Here is an 11,274-nt window from a genome sequence, read left to right on the forward strand (position 1 = left end):
TCGGGCACTTTGCTGCGAGAAGAGGTCTTCTTGCTTTGAAACCATCGGAGCTCATGAAAGAGTCCGATGTAGTAATCGCGCCTTTGATGCGTTTCCGCATCAAAGTGCAGCTCGGCAGCCACAGCGTCATCTTTGATGGCGCTGCATACGTACAGCGGCACCTCATTCGGAGGTACCGAGTTCCCAAACCGGTCCGCGATCTCGGACGCGGACGGCATCCATGGATCGCGCGCTGCAGGCGCAGCGCGCGGAGAGCCTTGAGCTTTAACATCACGCGCTGCAGCAGCAGCGCGGAGTACTGAGAGCCCCAGCTGTAGCGAGTGGGGTATCACTCTCAGTACGCGAACGCTTCGAACTCGAAGCGTCCGATTCGTCCCCCTTCACGCGGGCGAACGTTCTTGGCGTGAGGGTCGAGCGATTCGCTCGACACTGAGTCTTTACGCTTTGAGGACGAGTCCTCCTCGCCCTCCATGTCTTCATCGTCGTCGTCGAAGTCGACGACGTCACCGTACTTCGCCTTCTGGCGTTCGAGTAGTCGTCGATGGAGAGATGACTCCCCATCGACTTTGCGGACTTCTTCTGAGGCGCGCTCATCGTTGAATGAGCGCGGATTTCTTCTCCAAACGCGGAGAATTGACGAATGGTCAATTCCAAAGATTGACGTGCGGGGACCCCGCGCGTCTAACCTTAAGGGGGGGATGGTGTAACGGGGTTACACGTACAAGTGGCTGCAAGCCACTTGTGAATTTAACAGATAGGTTATCTGTTAAACGTTTTGGATACTTCCTCACATTGGTGTAAAACACACCGATGGATACATTGAAGTGGACCACCACAGTGAGTGGTCCACACATACCCAAAAGATCCTATTGGTAGAAAGCAGCATCTTTCTACCAATCAGAGACATGCATATTAGCGGGGCTCTGACAGCCAGCCGCTGCCAACCCTTTCATAGATGATAAACAGTTTTTAGCAGATTTTAGAGGAAGATCAATTTACAAACAATACAGTTCTCATTTTACCTAATCTAAGTCACTTGGAATCCTTTTGTTACTTAACTTATATTTGTGTATTCAAATATAATTAACCTAAGTAATTACTAAGTACTTACGCTTCCTCATACACGTTGCGCAACGTGTAAGCTAAAGTAGTGAGTCAAGTTAGACCCACTACACGCAGACTCTCTGTACGCTCTTACGCTGATCAATTATTTCTCGGTTAGCCTGATAATAGGTGCGATACTGATTCCGAATGTGATCGCGATTATTAGCACGACGCTGGCGCTCATATTCACGTCTTTGCTCATTGGTTCTGTAAGCCCGCTGAGTATTGATAGAGTTTGGCGTCTGATCGAGTACCAGTTGCTCGAACTCAAATAGCTGATTTTGATTATCGATTTCATGCTCGCTTATCAAATGAATAGAAAATGCATCAACGCCATGTTGCTGAAATTGATAGAAGATAGAACATCCACCTCCATTTCCGTCGATCATTCGCCTAAAGTTGGTTTTGTGAGCACTCCAACGTTTTGATAACGACATCGTAGTGCTACCGATATAAATGATGCTTTCATCAGCATTGGTGATCTTATAAACGCGCCCAATCATTGTTGCCCCTGCACTTGTCCCTGATATATTATATCATTATCATTTATCTATCAGAATTAAAATCGGTGAAAACTATTAGTCGGATTATATAACAAATATGAGTAGTTTCGTCAAGATTGATAATACTAACTTAGTCCAAAACGGCTTGAATAATACCTGGCGATATCAATTTCCAGGCTCAGCTTGTAATTTCAAAGATGTCGAGGCTTCGATCCAATCGATCTCACTCTACAACTCCGAGTTCAACATTGATTCAGGGCAATTCGCTAACACCAGTTTCGCGATTGAAGTGCCTACTGCTGCTACCACTTCTACTATTAGTGTCAATCTCCAATACGGATACCACTTGTACTCCGATATCAACCGAAACATACAAACGGCGCTGGTCGCAGCTGGAGCGTATCTGATTGATAGTAATGGAAACAATGTTTTCTACATTCAGATCGAAGAGAATTCAACCTATTATGCGTGCCGGCTTGATTGCTCAGCTACGCCCACATCGCTTCCAACTGGATACACGCGACCAGCAACGGGTCTGTATTCGACAACTGGAACTGGTCTCCCAACGACGACACGAGTTCCGCGTTTGATCATCAATAATGCCAATTTTGGTTCGATTCTTGGCTTTACAACAGGAACATATCCGAGTGCATCTCAGACGACTTCTACGAGTCTTCTGAGCAATACCATTCCAGCTATCAGCCCTTCTACGAGCTACATAGTTCGGTGTGATCTTATCAGGAATGACTTCGTGATTTCGGGAGATACGATGGCCTGTTTTGATAAAGGAAATGCTGGTATAGGTCAGCAGATTCAGTACTTCCCATCGCATGAAACTTGGTGCCAGACGCATGACGGCCCTCGGGCGAGCATTACCCTCTCGATATGGAACCAGAACAATCAACCAGTGAAATTGCGTGATAATAGCGTTAATGTCATGCTTCTACTGCGTAAGAAACGAAGCTAAAAAATAAGTTTTTTTTTTCTTAGTACGATCACATAGTGAAAGAGCCCCCGGACTTGCTTTTACGCATAGAACGAAGCTTAGCCATATGAACCTTAGCTTCAGGGGAACCCTTCGAAAACTTGGTTTTTCGCTTAGGTGCTACACCTACTCCAAAGCGATGCTTGATACCCTTGCGGACACTGCTGATGAGCTCGTGATGTTCAGGCTTGGTTGCCTTAGAGTGTAGGAAACGCTCGCTCTCATCGATGACGTCAGTGATGATCCCCTTTGTCTTAGCATATCGGAGGGCATTGCCCGCATGTCGCTTGACATCTGCGAAACTAACGCGACCTCCTTCCTCATCACTATCATAATTTTCTACACCGATTCCGGTAAGAGGCTTTAGACCTGCTCTAACAGGCACAGAAGCTTCAGGAGCACCAACCGCGGTAGCAAGAGCTGGAATGGCAGCATCAGCAGCCTTACTTAGTAGTCCTGAGTCTTTGGCGAATTTGAAACCAGACTTGATTCCCGACCAAATCTTACTCCAGATAGAGCCTCCCCGAGCCTTCTTGTAGCCTTTCTTAATTTCATGCTTCGTGATGTGAAGCCGGACGCTACGACCGCTCTTTTTGGCTTTTAACGCCTTTTCATGAGATTCAGGGTGCAAGTGTAGTTTGGCACCTGTTCCAGCCAGCTCGGCTGCTGTAAGCGATAGCTTGCCAGATTTGACAGCTTTACGTAGCTTATGTGCGGGGACACCGCTTGAGATGACAAGTTCACGGTACATGATCGTAGTATATTTAACTCAGATTTTTAAAGCACAACGATATTTAAATTATAAAATCGTTTGAAGATATCCATGTGATTATGCTGCTTTGCATATAACCAAAGGATACACCATATGCCGCAATAAGATCCATGAGCTGATTGAGTTTGAATTTCGTTGTATCTCATTGAGCCCAAGTTTATAGGAGGACCTTCCCCCATACTATCGAAATACGCTCCATCAACAACGCAGACCCAATGACCTATTGATTGGTTTGGCTTGCGTAGTAGAATCAGAAATGATCCTTTCCTTGGGAGAGCCGATTTGATCTCATTCGACTCATAGATGTGATCAAGATGGATATCCAGCTGCTTCGCTAAAGATATTAAATCGTGATCAGAGGAGACTGGTTTGACTAAGTTCATTTAATTATTTTTCGTAGATCCTATATCGAGAGCTATATAAGTGCTCTCAACAAGTATGTCGGAAACTCAACTCGCCGATCAATTTCTATATCAGTCTTCGCTGAAGAGCGACCCGGCCGTCAAGGTCAGTTCACGCAAGCGCGTTCCGTATGTGATCGATCTAAATCAGGGTTCATACGCGAATGGCGTTATTACAATCGATGCTACTGCTCAGCTCAATGGGGCGGAGGGTTTCGCATGCCTTCGCGATGCGTACGTTGTAATCCCGTACAAAGTTAGCATGAAGAACACCCACGCACGTACTACACTTGCATCTGTAGCCACCCGTCTATCTGTTGGTCTTAAATGTGGTGTTTGGAATGTTATCGATGGTATGTTTCTCGAGCTCAATGGTAAGTCTGTCATTAGCATGAGTGAGTACAAATTATTTGCTAACAACCTACGAGCTCAGGCGGAGACTTCGCTCGACTATGTAAATAAGCATGGTGCAGAAGATTTCCTTTTCCCTGATAGCTCGGGCTCGTTGTTATTCACATCTGGTGCCAGTAGTCTCTATGGTGATGGCTACAGCGCTACTGCTGCGGATATTACTCCAGCTCTTGGGACGTCTTCTACCGGCGCTGCTTCGTACCCTGTAAATGATGGATTCGTCAAGCGTCTTCTAAGCAACCCTCCAGTAGCTGGTGGTCAGAACACGAACGGATGGGCTACTATCGCATCGGGCGCTGCTAATACGATCGCTAACCAGTTTGGACGTGGTGCTTTTGTACCTGGTTCAACTGCTGCAGGTGCTGTTGCAGGAACGTGGAACTATATGCTTAAGATCAAACTCGTCGATCTTCACCCGATTTTCAAGGGGTTGGACCTCATGGCTAACCCCCAGATCAGGCTTCGTTTCCGAGTGAATCAGGGTGCGTCCGTCATCACACTTGGTGCGACTAAGGCAATGACTCTATCATCAACTACACTTGTTTCGGGTCAGAGCTGTCCTATTATGGTAGCATCTGCTGCTGGCTCTGCTCCGAACTCAGGTGTGTTTAATGCTACGACCGCAGGCCAAATCTCGGTTGCGTGGGGTGCGATTACAAACTCCCTGGAGCCTACTATTGATTCTACATACTTCCCATTCACGACTACCCGTCTCTATGTTCCGTTCCTTGATCTTGAGAACCTCCAAGCTATCATCAGTAAGCCTAACAAGACTATCAGATATATGGACTACTACGCGCAGTGGTTTTACCAGCGAGCTGGCACTGGTGTATCTTCTACTCAGCTAAATACTGCGTTTGACCTACAGCTGTCGGCAAGCCTGAAAAACGCTAAGGTAGTTGCTCTACTTCCATTCGCGGAGACCTCTTCAGGCAACTTCAATGCCTCTACCATTCAGCAATTCCAAAGTTGCTTCGATAGCGCTCCTTGGACCGTCCAGCCTGGTTCGTCGATTCGTAATTTCAATGTACGTATTGGTAGTCAGCAAGTGTTTGATATCAGCTATCACTATGATTTCCAAGATTTCATTAATGAGTTCTCTAAGCTCGGCTCGATCAATGGTGACCTGGTGACCAAACAAAGGAGTTATCGAACGGCCTTATTGACTACCAAACCTGGCAGCAGACTAACCGTGTCCTCGTAGCCGATGTGTCACGTTTGACCGAGAAGGATGTTCCTCAGAGTATCCAGGTAATGGGGACGAACGCCTCGACACAAGGCTGCAACATGTTGGTTCTTGTTGGATTCGAGAACGAGATGACGTTTAATAGACTCACAGGTGAGCTTTTAGAATATTCTGCTAACTAAGTTCTCGTTTGTAGGATCGAACAATTATATAATCGCCTTTCTTTAACATAATTCTATCATCATTAGTCTTGACTAATAGGAGCGTCTTACCTGACCCACGAGCGATTTGCTTAACTTTTATATCGATACTAACCTGGGACACGAGTAAGTGTAAGACTCCTCTATCTGTGAAGTTATTTATAGTTATGCTAATGATTGATTTGCTTTTTCTAAGATCATGAATGCCCATAATTAAATATTATTTTTTCAAATATTTCCTGATGCCTATCTATATAGATAGACTGGATAATAATCATGAGTTCATTAACGTTTGGTAAGCATAAAGGAAAGGTTATTGAAGATGTATATGCTTCTGATCCAGGCTACTGTCGTTGGCTGCTGAATCAAAAGATTCTAATTGATTCGAACCCTGCGATTGCTGAGTTTTTTAAGAGCAAATTCACTAATGATGACGTCTCGTTCCTAATGACGTGGGGAAAGCACAAAGGGAAGACTATCCAACAGATCTATTCATTCGATTGTGGATACATCGATTGGCTAAAGAAGAATGACTTTGTTAATGAGAAGATGCCCAAGTTGTTAGCTGCTCTAAATGAGCTCTAAGCTAATGGTATTTTTTTTGAAAAAAAATAGAGCCTTGTTTGCTTGATAAAAAAATATTTACAATTTATGTGTGCTTCAATAGCCACGCTCTATCCATTGCTGATAGGTGTCTTCTTTCCCTAAAGGGGTCAATACCATGCTTCGGGATATGATATTCAGTTGTAAATGATTTATAATCCGGATGATGGCACTCAATATGACAAAATGGCTTATTAGGTGCCTTTTTACATTTCCTGCCTGAACTTGGAATAATATATTCACACATAATTATGGTTGGATCGTTGGATCGTATATATGATTATTAATATCTTTATATTTTATCTATCAGGATAGATCGTTCTTTATATTTGAAAAACTGGCAGTCATTTGTGCATTAGCTGAAACAATATTTAGAAGTATTGTAGCGTCTGAAAAATAAGAGAATGCCCCTTTGCATCAGAAGGTATCGAGAGGTCTTGCCCATTTTTTTGACTACTTTTGGTATTCGACGGTTATATTACCTGTAGGTGGTAATATATTCGTTGAAAAAAAACGGGCGGTCATTTGTGGTTTAATGCAACTACTGAATTGGACAACCGATTGCCAACAGGCATTCGATGCAGTCAAGCGGGGCTTGACTGAGGCACCGATCTTGGCAGTAGCTGACCAAGATCGTCCATTTCACGTCGTATGTGACGCATCCGACTTTGCAATCGGATGCGCGTTGATGCAGCACGATCACGAGGGTCGTGATCGTGTCGTCTACTACCAATCGCGTCAGCTGAAGCCAGCTGAGCGCAACTATCCGGTGCATGACAAGGAACTCCTTGCCATGAAGTACGCACTCGCAAAGTTCCGAGTGTATTTGCTTGGAAGTAGACCATTTGTGGTCTACACCGACCATGCATCACTGCGCACCGCAGTGAAGTCGCCACACATATCACAAAGAATGGCGAGATGGCTCTCATTCTTTGCGGAGTATAACTTCCGGGTCGAATACAAACCCGGAAGATTGAATGTAGTGGCCGACGCGTTATCACGTCGGCCGGACTATGCAGAAGCTGTTGACGTCAATGCCATTGACGCCATGCGATCGACCAAACCCACATCGTCTCTGTTCGACGATGTGAAGGCCGCGTACGCGCACGACGCGGACGCGAAGCTCTTGCTGGCCTATGGCACAGCGCCTTCTGACAAGTCCCGTCAGAAGCTGCCCAAGCACCTTCGAGCGCGTGCACACCGCTTTCGTGTGCACGACGGACTGCTACTCTACAATGCAGTCGACGACAACGCGGACCGCGTTGTCGTGCCGAATGACCATGACCTGCGACTCAGGATCATGTACGAGTATCATGATGCCCCGACTGCGGGACATCTCGGACGTGAGAAGACTTACGTCCTTCTCACGCGCGACTTCTACTGGCACCACCAGTATAAGTGGGTGCGCAAGTACATCCGTGCTTGCGAGGTATGCCAACGCGTGAAGCCTGCGCCATTCGCGCAGGCTCCACTGCAATCACTACCGACTCCGTCGGAGTGTTGGAAGTCCATGTCTTTGGACTTCATCTTTGGTCTTCCCCCGGATAGCGGAGGGAACACCGGTGTTGTGGTCTTTGTAGACCGCTTCAGCAAGATGATACATCTTGCTGCGGTGCCGGCAGACGTGACCGCGAAGCAGACGGCCCGTCTGTTCGTCGACATGGTGTTTAAACACCATCGCATGCCGTCCGACATCGTGTCGGACAGAGACCCGCGCTTCACAGCGCACCTGTGGCAAGAAGTGTTTACACTTCTTGGGAGCCAACTTTCAATGTCGACTGCGGATCATCCGCAGACGGACGGTCAAAGCGAGCGCGTGAATCGCGTGCTCGTCGACATTTTGAAGAGCTACGCTCACTCGTTCCAATACTGGAGCGAGTGCTTATCGATGGCAGAGTTTGCCATCAATAACTCAGTGCATGCCTCGACCGGGCATACACCGTTCTACGTGAATGCCATGCGACATCCACGCCTACCGAGTTTACTCGGAGTGATGGCTCCCACTTTAAGTGGGGGAGGATCTACGACTGCAATACAGCAGCCGCAGAAAACCGCTGACACTTGCACAGTGTCAGCTGCAACAATGAACAAACCACATGAGTCTGCGCAGGGCGCACTCCTTCACCAACAAGGACAATGACCACGGGTCTGCGCAGAGCGCAGACATCGCAAAGAACCACGCAGAGGCCGGGCCTCTAGCGGAGAACGAGCCGAATGACTTCAGCTCGGATGCAATCAATTTCATCACCAAAAGACAAGCCGTGATTCGGTTTGTCCAAGATGCAATAGCAGCTTCTGTTGATCAACAGAAGCTGAACGCAGACAATGCGGGCAGAGGCAACACAAATGAATTTAAAGTTGGTTCATTAGTCTTGTTAGCTACACAAAACCTGCGTAGACATGCAGTTTCGGATTTCGGAGCAAGCAAGCTTGCTCCGCGCTTCATCGGGCCGTTCACTGTGTTGGCACGGCACGGCAACGCATACACGCTAGACATACCGTCTAGCATGCGCCTCCATCCGACCTTCTACGTCGGACGGCTGAAGCCATACCTGCAGCACGAGCCATCTAGCTCGGCTGACCCGAAGCCTCGGCAGGAGCCGAGGCAGAAGCGGAGGACTTGGCCTCGGCGACGAGCAACCTCTCCTCCAGCGCGCGGACGCGCTGGAGCAACCCCTTCATCTGGGTCCCCAGCTCGACCTGGATATTCGAGGCGGTCTGCGAGACCGCCGCGACTTGGGCCTTCTGGTTCGCCAGCTCCTGTTTTAGGGCGGCGAACTCAGCGCCCTGCAGACGCTCCACGACGGTCACCCGGTCGTGGAGAGGCGCATACTGATCAGCCCGGGGCTGATCATACCCGGGGCGTGTTCCCACCCCCGCCACCGCCGATCCGTGACGCCCGCGGCTCAACCCGCTGGATTGTTGAGCGGATTGTTGACCATAGTATCCCGAAAACGAACCCTCAAGGGGCTCGTTTTCGTATTCGTTGGAGAGGATTTCCTCCCCATCGAGATACATGGGAGCCGCGGAACGTCTTGCTGGAGGACGTTCCGGAAATGGTGAGGGCGTACGAGGAGCAGTACGCACTGGCACAGCGGAAGTAGAGCGAGCGCTGCGATCATCGCCAGCGCCCGAACCCTCACGTGCTAAGAATTTAGCACGGAGCTCTTTGAGACTCTCGGGCACACGGAACGACGTGTACCCGTTCAGGTCGCGGTCGCTCAAGCGGACCGCGCCTGGAAAGCACTTCGTGCACTGAAAGCCCTCGGGCACAGCGCACGGCACATTTGCCTCCTCAGCAGCAACATGAAGTTGCTCCAGCTTTCCACGCTTCGAGTACGTCTCGAAGCGATCACGCGCTTGCTTAATCCGATCACGGTAAGCACTCGGCCTCTTGTTGAAGTTCTCAACAAAGGCGTTCCAGCTTTGACAAAGTGCCTGCCATTCGGGCACTTTGCTGCGAGAAGAGGTCTTCTTGCTTTGAAACCATCGGAGCTCATGAAAGAGTCCGATGTAGTAATCGCGCCTTTGATGCGTTTCCGCATCAAAGTGCAGCTCGGCAGCCACAGCGTCATCTTTGATGGCGCTGCATACGTACAGCGGCACCTCATTCGGAGGTACCGAGTTCCCAAACCGGTCCGCGATCTCGGACGCGGACGGCATCCATGGATCGCGCGCTGCACCTGCAGCGCGCGAAGAGCCTTGAGCTTTGACATCACGCGCTGCTGCTGCAGCGCGCGGAGTACTGAGAGCCCCAGCGGAAGCGAGTGGGGTATTGCTCTCAGTACGCGAACGCTTCGAACTCGAAGCGTCCGATTCGTCCCCTTCACGCGGGCGAACGTTCTTGGCGTGAGGGTCGAGCGATTCGCTCGACACTGAGTCTTTGCGCTTTGAGGGCGAGTCCTCCTCGCCCTCCATGTCTTCATCGTCGTCGTCGAAGTCGACGACGTCGCCGTACTTCGCCTTCTGACGCTCGAAGTAGTCGTCGATGGAGTGATGACTCCCCACCGACTTCGAGGTCTTCTTCTGTGGCGCGCTCATCGTTGAATGAGCGCGGATTTCTTCTCCAAAGGCGGAGAATTGATGAATGGTCAATTCCAAAAGATTGACGTACGGGGACCCCGCGCGTCTAACCTTAAGGGGGGGATGGTGTAACGGGGTTACACGCACAAGTGGCTACAAGCCACTTGTGAATTTAACAGATAGGTTATCTGTTAAAAGTTTTGGATGCTTCCTCACCTTGGTGTAAGACACACCAATGGATACATTGAAGTGGGCCACCACAATGAGTGGTCCACACATACCCAAAGATCCTATTGGTAGAAAGCAGCATCTTTCTACCAATCAGAGACATGCATATTAGCGGGGCTCTGACAGCCAGCCGCTGCCAACCCTTTCATAGATGATAAACAGTTTTTAGCAGATTTTTGAGGAAGGTCAATTTACAAACAATACAGTTCTCATTTCACCGAATCTAAGTCACTTGGAATCCCTTCTTACTTAACTTATATTTGTGTATTCAAATATAATTAACCTAAGTAATTACTAAGTACTTACGCTTCCTCATACACGTTGCGCAACGTGTAAGCTAAAGTAGTGAATCAAGTTAGACCCACTACACCTGGTAGCACTTTGTAGTCCGTCCAACGACCGACTGCTTGACATTCGTACGCGGTGTACGAACGCGGAGCAGAGAACCACATGAGCACGGAGGTGCCCATGGAGAGCTCCAACACGCCTGCAACGCATGTTGCACGCGCTGACTGCCCCCACCTGTCTGACCCAGAGTGGGAGGCCCTCCAACGACTGCCAACAGTCATTGGAGAAGCGGCGATAGCTACAATGCTGCGTACGCTATCGCCGACGGAGCAACATGGTGTTGCTCTGGGATTCATCATGAAGGAGCAGCGTGACGCTGCTTCCTCAGTGACGGCGTCGTCAGGGACGACACCGCGTGCTCAACCATTAAAGTTGAGCGTAAGCAATTACGTGGGAAGAGAGGGCGAGCCTCTCCTCCGATGGCTTGTCGAACTCGACACAGCCATAGCGGCTCGACGCATCGTCGACCCGCTGTCGAAGGTCGCGTTCGCCATGTCCTGCCTTGGCGGA

At 48.9% G+C, this 11,274-nt stretch overlaps 3 protein-coding genes across 3 annotated transcripts; 2 read left to right on the plus strand and 1 right to left on the minus strand.

Moving 5' to 3' along the window:
* Nucleotides 1–3,802: 3,802 nt before the first annotated feature.
* IUM83_17650 (uncharacterized protein) lies at nucleotides 3,803–5,380 on the plus strand (the record flags this gene model as incomplete). The annotated part of the gene is made up of 2 exons (XM_067942612.1): nucleotides 3,803–4,396; nucleotides 4,496–5,380. 2 exons carry the CDS (start codon nucleotides 3,803–3,805, stop codon nucleotides 5,378–5,380), a joined length of 1,479 nt encoding a protein of 492 aa, XP_067779910.1.
* Nucleotides 5,381–7,138: 1,758 nt separating this feature from the next.
* Nucleotides 7,139–8,305, plus strand: IUM83_17651 (reverse transcriptase; the record flags this gene model as incomplete). Its single annotated transcript, XM_067942613.1, has 1 exon — nucleotides 7,139–8,305. The coding sequence occupies one exon, from the start codon at nucleotides 7,139–7,141 to the stop codon at nucleotides 8,303–8,305; it is 1,167 nt and encodes a 388-aa protein (XP_067779983.1).
* A 428-nt stretch (nucleotides 8,306–8,733) lies between these two features.
* IUM83_17652 (uncharacterized protein) lies at nucleotides 8,734–10,206 on the minus strand (the record flags this gene model as incomplete). Its single annotated transcript, XM_067942614.1, has 1 exon — nucleotides 8,734–10,206. One exon carries the CDS (start codon nucleotides 10,204–10,206, stop codon nucleotides 8,734–8,736), a length of 1,473 nt encoding a protein of 490 aa, XP_067779982.1.
* Nucleotides 10,207–11,274: the final 1,068 nt, after the last annotated feature.

This window comes from Phytophthora cinnamomi (assembly GCF_018691715.1).
Source record: "Phytophthora cinnamomi strain GKB4 chromosome Unknown Contig131, whole genome shotgun sequence".
NCBI classification, from domain to species: Eukaryota; Oomycota; class Peronosporomycetes; order Peronosporales; family Peronosporaceae; genus Phytophthora; species Phytophthora cinnamomi.